General features: G+C 51.4%; 1 protein-coding gene across 3 annotated transcripts in view; it reads right to left on the bottom strand.

The window, feature by feature from the left end:
* Positions 1-15,417, bottom strand: part of SLC25A1 (solute carrier family 25 member 1) — a 44,291-nt gene that overhangs the window by 12,595 nt on the left and 16,279 nt on the right. Inside the window, exon 1 of one of the 3 annotated variants that reach the window (XM_030582549.1) lies at positions 1,567-1,651. The exons of the other annotated variants lie outside the window; for them this stretch is intronic. Coding sequence (XP_030438409.1) covers positions 1,567-1,636 — 70 coding nt within the window. The 5' untranslated portion in view covers positions 1,637-1,651. Of the gene's footprint in view, positions 1-1,566; positions 1,652-15,417 lie in introns of those variants that run through there. 3 annotated transcript variants of the gene reach the window in all.

Raw genomic sequence — 15,417 nt, 5'->3', positions numbered from 1 at the left:
ACCTCCCAGGTAGGTACTTGGGTAAGGGACGGATTGGATTTGCAAAAGTGCTCAGCAACTCATGAGCTCTTTTGAGCATCTCGTCACTTATTCTGGTGCCTACATGGGAGCACTTTTGAACAATTGATCCGTTGAAAATCTGGCCCTCGGTGCTTTCAGCAGAGCAAGCTACTCATTCTGCCCTCCTCTTCTGCATGGTCTGGTTAGACAGGGCAGGGGCAAGCCCTTACTGTGTGTTTGTACAATCCCGAGTGCCATGGGACCCTGGTCTCACCTGAGGCCCCTTGCTGCTACTGTCATACAATAATAATTTTAAGCCAGCAGAGGAGCATTTAGTGCAGGACTTAAATTTAACCAGAGCCGTCCTGAGCAGAGCTCCAGTAAATATTTCCCAACCTGCAGCAGTCCCGGTGCCCCCTGCAGGGCTGAAGCCCCGAACCCCAGGGCTCCAGGAAATACTCAGGGAGAATTTAAGCCCTGATTTAATGCCATCATTTCATAGCACCAGACGAGCTTTCGGTGCAGACCATGGACAGTTCAGGCAGGGGATAGACGTGCACAGATACTGACTAAAGGCCTGAATTACGATCTGGGAACCAGGAACTCCCAAATTCTGGTCCCAGCTCTGGCCACAGAGGCAGTCAGTGCCAAAGGCATCTTGCTCTTCCTCTCCGCCCCCCACAGCCTGCAAGATGGGGAATAATGGTAATTATCTGCCTCACATAGGTAGCATGAAAATTCACTAATGTCAATAGAGTACTTTAAAGATACAGGGCTGTGTATGCAGTAGTGGCAGCAGAGACAGACACCTGTCCCCTCTCCTCCAACGTTCCCCACGTTCCTGCCAAAGCCCAGTCCCAATTGCTCCTTTTCACCCCCTCGCCACTTAGGACAGCCTCTCCTTTCACCCCAAGAACCCTCTCCTCCTCCAGCAGACACACGTGTGAAGCAATCCAGCTGGAAAGCACACATCCTGGTCTGTGCTCGTACCAGCCTGTGCCTTCAGATTGTGAAATCCTCAGGCCAAGGATCTGTTTGCGCAGCACCGCTCACCAGGTATACAGCACGGTGTGCTTACCGCACTCCCTGTGTCGAGAGTTTCTATCCCTACGTGGAGACACAAACCAGCACCAGGAAATTCTGGTCACTGTTTCAGCCCCAGGCCAGTAGCTATATGAGGTGGGCAAGTAAAAGCTACTTTGTGTTTTAATCAGCATGGTGAGGCTGGGCAAGTAGATTTAGTGTCTGGACTGGTACATTTCCATAGCAATTTCACAAGGCTCAGACACCAGCATCACCTTGGGGTTACACACGAAGTTAGCAGCAGCACAGAACTGCTTGGATTTTTCCCACCTGGTTCCTATTACAGTAGTTTAAAGTTAGACCCCCGCGTCTCCAGCACCCCAGTGCCCAAGCCTGAAGGGACAGAGCCAAGGATATAGATTAAGGCCACAAGGAACCATTAGATCATCTCGTCTGACCTCCCATGTAACACAGGCCACATCTCTTAACCCAGTTACCCATGCGCTGTGGCCAGTGACTAAGGCAGAGCTTCCAGAAAGGCACCCAGACTTGATCTGCCATCACGGAGAATCCACCACTTCCCTCGGCTCTTCCTTCCAGTGGTTAATCCCATGCCTCACTGTTAAAAACTGGGCCCTAATTTCTAATGGGAGTTTGTCTGCCTGCAGCTTCCAGCCACTAGGTCTTGTTCTGCCTTTGTCCCTTTTAGCGCCTGGAGTTAAGAACAGATTTAAAAAAGTTTATTAGAAAATGTTTATTTTTAAACGATACAGAGAGTTTGAAAAGTCAGTTATTGATCATCGGGGGTAGCATACAGAGTATAGGGGGATGCTAGTAGTTTGGTATTGAACAGCACATAGCATATACAGTCTGCCATGTTCCCAATGCAGGGTGTACGGTGGGTGAGATCAAGATACAGTCAGGAAGCTATGGGGGTACATCGCTCATACATACAGGTTACAGACAGTCATGGGTAAAGATAAGCGGGCTGGGTAATGGGGATAGGATGACCCTCAGATGGTGGAGTTCAGTTTGGTGGGTTCAGGGGATGTCTACAAGTTTCCTCCCCCTCGTAGGTTCACAAAGTCACACTGGCTCACACTTGGTCTTGGTGGTGGCCGGTGATGTGCTCTGTGTAAATGTCTCTAGATCATCGTAGGTTAACAGCCCCTAAGCCAGCACTCCCCCCTCAAGGCAGCAAGTTAATGATAACATCCCCCCCTTGGTTCTAAAGCAGGGCTGCCTCCTCTCGAAGAGGGCTACCCGAGCAAGGCCCCCGCCCCCAGAGATCACAGGCACAGAGCTGCCTGCACAGCTAACACTAGGGGTTTTCTTGCCTTAAGCAAACATCCATCCCTGTTGGCCTGCAGTGACCCCCCACCCTCCAAGGGCTACTGAGCATACCCTGCCCTAGGTAGCCAGCCTGGGAATGCTGAGGTTCCACAGGTGCACAATAAATGCTCCATGGGAAAAACCTGCCACACCTGTTGTAATATAGACACTGAAGCCAGGAAGTCTGAAGTGCTAATTCCAGCTCTGTACAGACCCATTGGGTGGCCAATGTTCTTATCTGTGTCTCTGAGGGTGATGCTCAGCAGTTCCACCCATTGTGCCAGGCACTGTACAATCACAGGGAGACCCAGCACCTGCTCCGAAGAGCTTGTAATCTATATAGACAAGACAGACAAACAAAGGGTAGAAGAAGAAACAGAGACGGGAAGCAAAGTGACTCACACTGGGTTGCACAGCAGGTCAGCCACCGAACCAGGGACAGAATCCGGGTCTCTTGACTCCCAGTTTGGTGCCCTATCCACTAGGACACACTGCCTTTTCTACTCAGTCACATCCTTTTCTGAGCTTCAGTTTCCCTATCTGTGCAAAGAGGATAACAACTTAATCCGAGTGTCCCGAGAGGTAGGTAACTAGTGGCTGCAACACTCCTGTTTAGTTGGAAAGCAACAAATCATTCCTGCTAACTGCCAAATAACTGCAGAATGACTAACCCGGACAAGAACAAGAGAAGCACCAAGCCAGAAAAAATGAAACAAGACTGTCGCAGAGAGCTCTAGCGTCATCGCTGCAGTAAAGCCATGAGTGCTGGCCAGCCCTTGCTCCAGCCAATTGCGGGGGTCGAGCAGGGGGGTTAAGAGAACAGGAAAGAGGCCAGATTGTCCCGCTCAGTGCCCTACCTAGAATTCTCACCATACTCAACACAATGGGGCCCACATGACCGTGAAATCCTTACGGCAATCACGAGCCGTGCTGGGACAGGCCAGTGTGCGCTCAGATACCATGCCAACCCTCTGTAAACGTGAAGAGAGCATCACAGTTTCACAAAACAACTTAAGTCCAGGCAGCAATTTCCACACCAACTGCAGCTCAGGCTGGCCTGAGGGAGTCACATGCAGAACTCCCGTATTAACTAATAAACAGCGGGGGAGGAATTAGACAAAGGGGAAGGGTGTTCACAGCTCAGCTCTGCAAGGAGATGGAGTGAATGAGGCGGAAGGATACAGGGAAGCTGGTAGTGCAGAGGCAAAAGCAAAGAAGAAGAGGAGTACAGACAAAATGTCACATTCATCAGGGATGAGCTAGTAGGATTACCCAAAAAATTCCCCTTGGAAAAGCCCTTTTTACCTTTTAAACACCACCACAAAAGATAAAAACACCCCAAGGATGGCATTGAAGATCCCAGATGCCAATAGAATATTAGCGGCGACTTCAAAACAATAAAGCCACAGTTTCACACAGTCATCTGACTGTCCTGTGTCCAGTGATCTCTCGGCTCTTTGTGTTTATAACATCCCCACTCAAATTTTTAGCTTGCGCGTCCTTGTACCACGGGCTCCCAACACAGGGGTCACAACCCCGCTTCCCTTTCCAGACTGCAAGGTGTTGCAAACTCATGCTGGCCAACCCCAGAGTGCCCTGCACACCCTGTATAGCTATAGAAATGATCAAACACCACAGCCCCCCACCAATGGCCAATGCTGCCTATGGAACACCTGTGCAGCTCTCACTCAAGTCAGTGGCAGCTGTCAGTTTGTGTCAGAGGGCAGAATTTGGACCTACTGCAAGATTTGGAGAAGCGCAGCTCCCTGCTGCTACGTTTTTAGCGTCAGAGAGAACAGCAACAGGAACCCACCTGGCACTCGGCTTTGGCAGCCAAATGCTGCTGTAGCTGACAGGCAGCTACGCAGTGCCAGTGTAATTGTAAATAAGCCTGCAGAGACATTCTGGGTGAGCTGGTGTCGAGAGCAGTGGGAAGTTAGAGTGCTTTTATTAGAGTCATTTGAAAAAGAGTTTCCCTTTCAAGAAATTCCACAGACTTTGGTGTGAAGAGTCCCTGGCATCCAAGCAGCTTGCGATGGGAGTATTTTGGGCCAAGATGTGTTTTCCACAGACCCCCGAACGTTTCTCAAGAGAGTCAGCAGATCCAGCTCCTTGGCACCATAGCCATATTTGCACAGGCTGATTTCAGTACGGCAAAGTAGGATAAAGTGCCAGATTTGATCCTGAATTCACTGGATGCTGGTGCTTTGTGTCGCAATCAGAACAGCTCTTTTAGTACTGAGGGATATTAAAACAGCTATGAAATGGCTGAAGAAACACCCCAGAGTAGCAGGGGGGAAAGGATGAGAAGAAAGCCTTTCAGAACTGCCCATGGGCAGCAGCAGAAGTATAAAAAGCATCCGCTGTTCTTTCTCCGTAATAGCGATTCTCCAACAAACAACCTTATGAACAAGACTGCCTCGAGACACAAGAACTCCTGTAGCTGGCTAAGCGACTGCATGTTTCGCATTCAGACTGTGCCATTTCCCCTCAGCTACATAAAAAAGGCAGCCCAAGGAGCCTGCGCAGAACAGAGCCTGCACCCACATGCACTCCCTGCCTCTCTCTAATTTGATTCTTTTCAAAAGGCCTGGTCTAGACTTAAAATATAGATCGATGTAGCTATGTCGTTCAGAGTGAAAATAATCCACACCTTAGCTATGCCAAACTAACCCAGTGTGGACACAGCTACATAAATAGAAGAATGCTTCCACTGACCTAGCTCCTGCTGCTTGGGGAGATGGATCACCTACAGGAACAGAAAAACTCTTTCCATTGTCATCAGAAGTGCCTGTGCTAAGGCCGCTATACACGTAGCTGCAGCACTATGGCTGTGCCACTGTAGTGCCCACAGCATAGACAAGCAAGTAGCATAATTCATCTCCCAACTCCCTTAGCACTGAATTAGAGATCCCTATTCACATTCCAGCTGCGAAATGAATGCAGCCACACCAATCACTTATGATGCACTTCAACCTAGATTGGGCAAATTGGCCTTCATAGAATAAAAGGAACAGGTCATACCTATAACCTTGTTAACCTGACCCAGCCTTGTTGCCCTCTCCAGTAGCCCTAAGCTTATATGCGGTTCTGGCAAGAGTTAGGTTAAATCTGTGGTGTCTGAGCTAATGTTTTGTGTGCCTCCAAGTTGTGGCTTCTGAATTTACTCAGGATCTGGAAGTGCTGATCTCACTGGATTTCTGGCCCTGGTGGAAATGAGCAGTGCTCAAGAGCATAGTAGAAATCCTGTTCCCATGAGATCCCCAACCCAATCCTGGAGGTCAAAGGAGCCGATTGTTTGAGCAAAGCCTACCAAGCTTGGATCTGAGCTTTCCCAGAGCTCAGGAGGTCTCTAGCATGGTTTGGCTTCAGGGTTTTGGCTTGGTCTAGGGGTGAAGTCTGGAGAACTTTCCTGGTATTTGGGGTGTTTGCATCAGGTGCATTTCTGACTGTGGTTCAGTTATAAAACTCTCGTGGAACGCAGACACTCAGTATGTGATATACGCAGACACTCGGTATGTGATATTTATGGGCTGTAGGAAGTATAACTCAGACCAAAGAAAGAAGCAGAGAAAGGGATGCTAACAAGTGCCCAACCTAAAAGCCCCATTTCCGTCAAAGCCTTGTGCACATTATTACCTTTTGAGAGATGAGACACTGAATTCTGCCTTATTGAAACTGCAGTCTCATCAGTGTCAGCCCCTGGTTTCTACCAGCATTGGAGGCACATACTGACCATGTGAGCTTCATCTCCGGCCGCTCTGTGTACCCCCCCAGTTCAGATTCCTTCCCTGGAGGAGGAGAAACCTTCAAGAGCATTATGGAGCCCTGCAGCTGTGGTCCCAAGTGACGCTCACGCTAGCAAGAGCGCTTGGGACCAGTACTAGGACAAGTTAAACACTTGGATCTTTCAGCCCTGGGGATCCATGGGGATTGTCTCCATCATGTGGGCATGTTAACACTGCTTGGCTCACAGCCCCACCCCAGCCAGTGGTGCATGCACTCTTCAGGTGGAGAGGCGGCCTGCTCCTCCTGCTGGACACCTCACCTGATCTTTGACTAGTGTCACAAGACTCAAAGAAGAGCCCAAATTCAAGCTTGCAGAGTCCAATGATTTTCATGGGGCTGTCCCAGAGATAGGCATGGTCCCAGGTGCCCATTCTCCTCCCCAGACACAGGAGGTGATGTGAGGTTTGTGGGAGTAGAGGAGGTTGTGATGCACCTACACAGCTCATTCTCACAGCCTTTCCCTCCCTGATGTCAGGGAAGAAGGAGGAACCTAACCCCCCTTGGTGCCCCAGCCAGCTCCCTTTCCCTGCTGCTCTCATTCACAGAGAACAGCTCTCAGCATGACTTAGCAGAGAGGTCCTCTGCCTGTCATTGGCTCAGAGACAACACCCCATGCAAGGGGCAGGATCTGCTGTGGCTGCAGCGTCAGCAGGGATGTGAAACAGCTCATGATGGACAGAGCTATGAATGGCCCAGCGGAAGAACAAAGAAACTTTTACCATGAGAGCCGGCCCACTTGGAGATTACATTTCACTCTGCAACAAGAATGAGGAACTTAAGGTTGTGTGTGCTTGCTCTGCTGAGTTGGAGGAGAGGCAAATGCAAGGCAGACACCCAGTACTAACAGGAGGTGTAAAGAAACTGCAGGGGGAGGGGAGGCGGGGTGGGTGTTACAGGGTTGAGAAGGCATCCACTGCTGCTTCAAGTCACTGCCTATAGCAGAGCAGCAACTCTCAGCCTTTTGGGGCCACTGTAGCAGACAGTGCCCCGAGTCTCCCATTTGGACACGTGTGCTTGGTTTGCTCCAAGATGGGAGTTTAGAGCAGGCTAAGTTCTATAACAAAACAACAGTATCTAGCTCGGATACAATGCTTGTCATCTTTAGATCTCACAGCACTTTACAAAGGAAGTCAGGATCATTATCCCCATTTCACAGATGGGGACACTGAGGCATGGAGCAGTGCCATGATTTGTCCAAGGTCACCCTACAGGCCAGTAGCAGAACCAAGTCTTCTGTCCAGTGTTCTAACCATTAGGTCACACACTGCCTTCCCTAGGACCGAGTCTGCACTGCTGAGCCCAGAGTATATGCGCTGCAGTTGGGCCCAGCACACAGACTCCCCATAAAAGTCAGGGAAGGGAAGCACCAATACCAGAACTGCATTTCCCAACCAGCAGCACAGAGAGCGCAGTGCTTGAAGGGTTCAGTATTCCATGTGCAGTGCAAGTCCTCCATCCATCTGCCCATCTCTGCACATTTCATATGCCTCCTTCCTCTCGACTGTAGTTCTAAATTAGAGACAACTTCTGAAAATTCAGCCTAACCTCACCAATGTTGCAGTTACTGTCTCCCTCACTGACAGGCTTAACTTATTCAGCTTTTCCGACTCTGGTGACCTCTGGTGTTTTTCTTAATGCCCCAGCTCCTGGAGGCAAGGGATTACAGGAGCAGCAGCTCAGCTTTTCTTTTTTTTAAGATGTAGATTTCTAGCCCTCACAATCCCAAAAGGTTCAAAGCCCAGAAGGCAGATAAAACCCAGGAGGATCTATTTTAAAATCTTGGGGGTCTTTTTGTTTGTTTTTTTAAAAGTCAATTTCATGGTGTCTGAGGCAGTGACTCATGAGTTTGGGGTGCTTTGGGCCGCCCGTTCATCCTGGCAAAGCACTTCAGAAACCTCAGAAGGAAGTTGCTCTGTCTAATGTATTTGTATTATTCAGGATATTCCCCACGAGCCGTCAACAATCTTCTATTCATTGAACTTTTTGAAACTTTGCACTTCTAGAGAGGTAAGGGATTGATCCTGTTTACACAAATTTGCAAAGGGACAATAGAGTTGAGGTCTGTTATTTCTCACCTCTATATATTGTGACAGACCCAGGCCAGTGGGGTACAGGAGTCTGGTAGAGGGCAAATATACTGATCACTGGCTGAGTAGTTTTCTGTTCCCTGAGTGACCAGAGCAGGGGCTGCACTAGAGTAATCAGGAACCTGCTAGAACCAATTAAGGCAGACAGGCTGATTAGAACACCTGCAGCCAATCAAGGCAGGCTAATCAGGGCACCTGGGTTTAAAAAGGAGATCACTCCAGTCAGGGATGGAAAAGCTGGGAGCAAGAGGCACAAGGAGCTGAGGGTGAGAGGCTGTGCTGCTGGAGTACAAGTGTTATCAGACACCAGGAGGAAGGTCCTATGGTGAGGATAAAGAAGGTGTTTGGAGGAGGCCATGGGGAAGTAGCCCAGGGAGGTGTAGCTGTCATGCAGCTGTTACAAGAGGCACTATAGACAGCTGCAATCCACAGAGCCCTGGGCTGGAACCTGGAGTAGAGGGTGGGCCCGGGTTCCCCCCAAACCTCTCAACTCCTGATCAGATACAAGAGGAGTTGATTCAGACTGTGGGGAAGATCACTGAGGTGAGCAAATCTGCCAATAAGCGCAAGACCCACCAAGGTAGAGGAGGAACTTTGTCACAATATTTATTTATTTTTAAACATTTTTGCTGTTAACAAGCATGTTACCTCTAGAGAGACACATCCAAAGTTTGAGAACTGCAAAACTAAGCATCTCTGATGGCATCTTCTAGACTGAGCACTGAGTCCCATTGGATAGATAGAAATACTAATCTAAATAATCTCTACAGAAGCCCATGGAACCCCTAAGATTGGGTCCCTAATCCATGAACTACTGGAACTCATGTGTAAAACTTTTCTTAAACATTACATGAATATATTGTCTCCTACTATAGAATTAGAATGTATAATCCCTATTCTGTGATGAGATCTTTGTGCTATAATGTATCTTAATTAATACTATCTTTAGCTAGAATGCTTTTTCCCTCAAAAAGCATTTTATGAAAAAAACGGATTTAAATAAAAAAAAATGATTTTTATCCACCCTGCTCCCTACACTTCCCCTAATGAGCCGTGACTTGTCCAGTAGAACAACTTCAGTAAGGAAGGGTGGAGTGTGTGTGTGGTTGTGGGGGCGGGGAGCGGAGGGGAGCATGATTAGCCCCACATTTAATACTTCCCTTCACAGCCTACCCTTCCAAGGTCTCCTGGACTTGCAGTGCACCCTTCAACTGCCCTTTCATTCAGGGGTCCCTTCACACCCACATCCCCACAAGTCATCCCTCAGCTCCACTCTCCCCCTAAGCCCACCCCCCACAACCCCAAATCATAACAGCCCTAACTCAATGGAGCTCTGCCAGTCTTGGAGCAACACTACCAATCTCAAACATTCAAAAACTAGAAGTCAACTCCAGCAAAATTCTGAGATTTTTAAAAATAATTTGGGAGGAACCTTCTGATTTTGGGCCTCTTGTGCTCATCTTTCCATGCCCCTGCAATTATGAGAGCTAGAAACACATTTATTTTGAATGGAAAGGGGAGATTCTCAGGGAGTTATTACATGACTCCAGGAGGTGGAGCTCTCAGAAAATCTAATGTCATGGGGTTCTCGATTAAAAAAAAGCAAGACTTGGCAACACCAGCAAGAACCCTAAGTGTATGCCAAATCTCAGGCCATGTCTACATCTAAAATTTTGCAGCGCTGGTTGTTACAGCTGTATTAGTACAGCTGTATAGGGCCAGCGCTGCAGAGTGGCCACACTTACAGCAACCAGCGCTGCAAGTGGTGTTAGATGTGGCCACACTGCAGCGCTGTTGGGCGGCTTCAAGGGGGGTTCCGGGACCGAGAGAGCAAACCGGGAACGCCGCGGTTTGCTCTCTCGGTCCCGGAGCCAGCCAGCAAACCGCGGGGAAGGAGACCTGCTTGCTCGGGGTTCCGGGACCGAGAGAGCAAACCGGGAACGCCGCGGTTTGCTCTCTCGGTCCCGGAGCCAGCCAGCAAACCGCGGGGAAGGAGACCTGCTTGCTCGGGGTTCCGGGACCGAGAGAGCAAACCGGGAACGCCGCGGTTTGCTCTCTCGGTCCCGGAGCCAGCCAGCAAACCGCGGGGAAGGAGACCTGCTTGCTCGGGGTTCCGGGACCGAGAGAGCAAACCGGGAACGCCGCGGTTTGCTCTCTCGGTCCCGGAGCCAGCCAGCAAACCGCGGGGAAGGAGACCTGCTTGCTCGGGGTTCCGGGACCGAGAGAGCAAACCGGGAAAGGAAACCAGCTTCGCCGCGGTTTGCTCTCTCGGTCCCGGAACCCCGAGCAAGCAGGTCTCCTTCCCCGCGGTTTGCTGGCTGGCTCCGGGACCGAGAGAGCAAACCGCGGCGTTCCCGGTTTGCTCTCTCGGTCCCGGAACCCCGAGCAAGCAGGTCTCCTTCCCCGCGGTTTGCTGGCTGGCTCCGGGACCGAGAGAGCAAACCGCGGCGTTCCCGGTTTGCTCTCTCGGTCCCGGAACCCCGAGCAAGCAGGTCTCCTTCCCCGCGGTTTGCTGGCTGGCTCCGGGACCGAGAGAGCAAACCGGGAAAGGAAACCAGCTTGATTACCAGAGGCTTCCTCCTTCCACGGAGGTCAAGAAAAGCGCTGGTGAGTGTCTACATTGCATTACCAGCGCTGGATCACCAGCGCTGGATCCTCTACACCCGAGACAAAACGGGAGTACGGCCAGCGCTGCAAACAGGGAGTTGCAGCGCTGGTGATGCCCTGCAGATGTGGACACTCTCAAAGTTGCAGCGCTGTAACTCCCTCACCAGCGCTGCAACTTTCTGATGTAGACAAACCCTCAGTTCCTACACGCTGTGCTGTCACATTAGTCTGTTATGCAGCCAAAGATAACAGAGTTTAAAGCAGGTTACCTTATCTTGTATCTCTTCCACACTAGAGCAAGGGGGCTGGCCCCCTCCCAGAGATACTGACAGTCACACCTCCCTGCAGGCTCAGACTCACCACCTTCTTAATTACTAGCAAAACCGGTTTCATGCTCACACCCTCAAAGCACAAGCTTCTTTTCCACTCAGCCAAGAGGAAAATGGCAGGCAGCTGCCTTTCAAACAGTGGGAGGAACGCAGCACAGCTAGTCACAGGCCGTCTCTTCCCTCGGCCAGGCAAAACCTGCACTGGGAAGTGCAGCTGCCCCGGAAGTCAGAACAGCCAGATCCTCCACTGGATCTCATCTGCAAGGGGAGAAGCTGGCTAGTGTGGTTTAACATGGACCACAGCCACCCAGAACCTCCCTTGTTGAAGTAGGACAGGTATCCAGAAAAGTCTTGGTAGCATTTGGAACCTGTGCAGAGCTGCTTAGACCTTCAGCTGTTAAGCAGGGTTCCCACGATCATCATCCCAGTGTCTATTCATGCACCTGCCCCGTTCTGCCCACTCTTTTGTGCCCCTGCTGGATGGCAGATCAGTGCAACCAACACAGTCTTCCCACTTGCCCCTGTTTCCAGACCACCCCATCCCAGATGTCTCTACTGCATTTGGCCCATTGCATCTTATTTTATTAGGAAGTCATGAGAACACATTCCTTGGACAGCACAATGGGGCCAGCCCACAAACAGACTCCTCCCCAGTGCAACTCTGCTCGCGTTACTCTGGGGATGAGTTGGGCACAGACAGCATTAAAAAGACCCCAGCATAAGACAGCAACCTGCCAGATTTAAGCCTGTAATCCCCCTACAGCCTTGCAAACCATGCTCCTTTCTCCCATGGCTGCTGTTTGCAGCCACTGCCGCTGACTTCACAAACACACACTGGTTTGCCTGACAGGGCCAGACAAAGGCTTCTTTTCATTGTCCTCTGGGAAGTCCATGGGAATCCAAGTGCCCTAGGAACTCCTGCCTTGAGCTGTGGCAACGCTGCTGCAGCAAGCCCCCCCACCTAGCCGTGCTAACGAGGAGGCTTCCTAGCCCTATAAAGAGGCAAGGGGTGAGGTGACAGCTTTTACTGGACCAACTTCTGTTGGGGGGAGACAAGCTTTTGAGCTTACACAGAGCCAGTCTTCTGGTGCAATAGAAGATATTGCCTCTCCCACCTTGTCCCTCGGCCATTCTGGGACCAACACAGCTACAACAGCACTGCATAGCCCTGCAAATCACATTGCTGGAGAACTCTGCTCCAACTGCAAGAGGCTGCAGACACAAAGGCTGCTGCTTCTCCTTTCAATCCCGCCTCCGTTCACGTCCAGCATGGTGCAGCTACAAAGCATGCTGAGGAGCAGAAAGACACCTGGCTTGTAGGATTGCTTTATCCACTATGGCTTTACAGTCACGGGGAACACATACTGAGGAGGGAAAACATACTCGCAGTTACTCAGTGCCTTTCAGCCAATGTACTCAAAGCACATTAGGATTCCCATTTATACATGGGGCACCAAAGTGTTGTCTCTTATCCAAGGTCACCAAGCGACTTAGTGGAAGAGGCAGGAATTGATCCCCAACTCTCCAGCTGCTCAGAGCCACGCCTCATGCACTAGGCTCTGCTGCCTCTCGGGGAAGGCATTGATTCCCACTCCCAGATGTCCATGGTCTGAGAATGCAAACACTTGGGTCATGAGACCCAGCAGCACAGTCACCGCACCCAACACACTGGCTTGCACTGTCATGCAAAGAGCATTGGCTTTCAATGGCTTTAGTCAAGTCCAGCCTGGGCTTTCAATAGATTGGGTCAGGGCCAGCTCTAACTGGTCCCTGGTAAGTAGCTCCCACTGCAAGAAAGAGAACAGCAGAGTCCTACAGACGCTGATTAGCTTAGTGGCCAACAAGGAGAATAGCTAATGGAGTTCCCACTGCTCCATGCCCAGACTGACTGTGCTTCACATCCCACCCTGCACTGGCAGTAGTGCAGCTCTACACAGCCAAAGTCACCTTCCCAGCCCAAGTCACTCTCCAACCCTTCCCCGTGAGCCAATGATTTCGTTCTGTACATTAAGAGCCGTGAATCATCAGTTCCCAGACACTCGGCTGTCGCAATTCCTTCTGAGCTGACCGAGCTGGCAAGAAGAGGAGGCTTTTTGAGGCCTGCAGGACACGTGCATTTTGCCAGTTCCTTGCTGGATTTTCTGCATTTCCAGCCAGCCGCTGGCACCATCAGGAAGGGAATGACACTTGCTACAGAACTTCTTACATCAAACTCTACTACAGAGAAAAGATTGATGTCGTAACTCTGAAGAGAACAAAGCACGTGGGCTAGATTCTGGTTTCAATCACACTACTGTAAATCAGGAGTGACTCAAACTGGAGTCAATGCAGTTACTCTGGATTTACACTGGTGTAACAGAGCAGAACTTAGCCCCATGCCTGGCAATTATACAGCAGGTGGCAGAAACCCCCTTACTGGGCTGAGAGCTTCTCTAGAATTTGGGGGACGCACTCAATGTTTCTCAGTATCAATCCCATGCTATTAGGATGGGACTCTTGACAGCAAGGTGGATTCACCCCAGCCTGTGGCTCTTCCTGCTCCCAGCACCAGGCAAACTAAGGGTTGGTGTTAGCATCTGGGCAGATCTGACACACTGCTTTCTTTCAATGAAAGCAGCAAGAGAATAAGCAAATGGGGCAATTACTGATCTGGTTCCTTTCAGCCTTCTGTGACCCCCTTAAAGAGAACACCGATACACCTAGCCACAGGGCATGTTCTTGCACCAACATTTTACTATATTTCAGCCTGCTTCAGCTAGCAGACAAAAGCACAATACAGGAAAGTATTACTGGCAGCAGGCAAACCTCCATTTAACAGGGATTTGAGACTAGAAGCTATGGATGGAATCCAGAGGGCCATGTGAAACAGCAGGAAGCAAATGGCTCAGCTAATTGCAGGCCTGCTCTATAGGGGCCGAACAGGCTCGGAGAGGAGGGGAGGGGAGGGGAGGGGGGATGAGAGCGTTCAGTGGGTGAAAAGCTGCTTCTCCCCTCAGGCAGCAGGTTGCAGAGCTTCATCTGCCCCCATCAATTCAGCCCCATTGCTTCCCTCAGCCCCACCCATATGGGAAAACTGCCTGTAAAATGCTGCATCTGAAACCACCACCGAACACAAGCCACGCTCTGCGCACACAGGCCGGCCATCCAGTCCCAACCCCAGCCTGGCGATTCAGTGCCAGGAGAGCCCCCTGCCCAGGCTGGCGATCCAGTGCCAAGAGAGCCCCTGGGCTGTCTCTCTCACACACACACAGTCCCTGCACAAGCTGGCAATCCAATGCCAGGAGAGCCCCTTGCCGCCCCCCCCCCCCATGCCCCAGCACAAGCAAGCAAGCCAATGCCAGGAGAGCTCTCCCACCCCCATCCCACGCTGTGGCCAGTGTCAGCTTCTGCTCGGATTGGCAATCCGGGAAGGCTGGTGCCTACTCTGTGGGACTCGGAGCCAAAGGCCTGTTACGCCCCCAGCCCTGCATCCCTGGATGGCCACAGCTCTTCTCCGTGCAGCAGCACTCTCTGGATCCCTGTGCAATGGCTGAAGTGAAGAGGGGCCTGGGCAAGTCCTGTCCCCTCGGGGTGTCTCCGTGTGCCCACCCGCAGACGAGGGCGACACCTCCCTCCCCAGAGTCACTATCCCCCAGGCACTCTGGAAAAGAGAGAGTTACGCACGCGCGGAGTCCCACCCCGACCTCCAGGAACGGGCCTAGCCAGCAGCTCAGCCTTGTCTCTGTGACCGGGTCTCCTACGCATTGCAGTGATACAAACGACAGCCGCTCCCAAGGCCGCCAGCCCCAGCTGAGCTTGGGAGGCCTGACAGGTGAAGGGCACAGCTGTGCGTACTGGGACCTGGCTACCGCCCAGCGTCCCTGGGCTACCGCCCACCCCCTCAGGGTCAGAGCCAGGGCCAGGGGCCTTTTGGAGCCCTGCATCCCTCTCTGCTGGCATCATCCCACCGAACACTGGCCCTTCACTTCATTCCCCAATCCCCCTCCACTGTTTACAGAGGCCTGAGGAGAACCACCAGGGGCTGAGCTGCCGGGCTCCCAGCTCCTCCTCCAGCTCGCTCCTGCTGAGCAGCAGCTGCTGACTTGGCACATCCAGGAGCTGATCTGAAAAACTGACTGAGCCCCAGGGGGAAACCAGCACCCAGGTCAAAGCAGCCAAACCCGCAGAGGCAGAGCCCCTATGGACACTGTACTGCTACCGCCCACTCAGCCACCCAGGCGCAGAGCTTCTTAGGGCCCCTTTTGAGCCCT

Source organism: Gopherus evgoodei, chromosome 13 (genome assembly GCF_007399415.2).
Source record: "Gopherus evgoodei ecotype Sinaloan lineage chromosome 13, rGopEvg1_v1.p, whole genome shotgun sequence".
In the NCBI taxonomy this organism is placed as follows: domain Eukaryota; kingdom Metazoa; phylum Chordata; order Testudines; family Testudinidae; genus Gopherus; species Gopherus evgoodei.
This window is presented reverse-complemented; position numbering and strand designations above follow the sequence as displayed.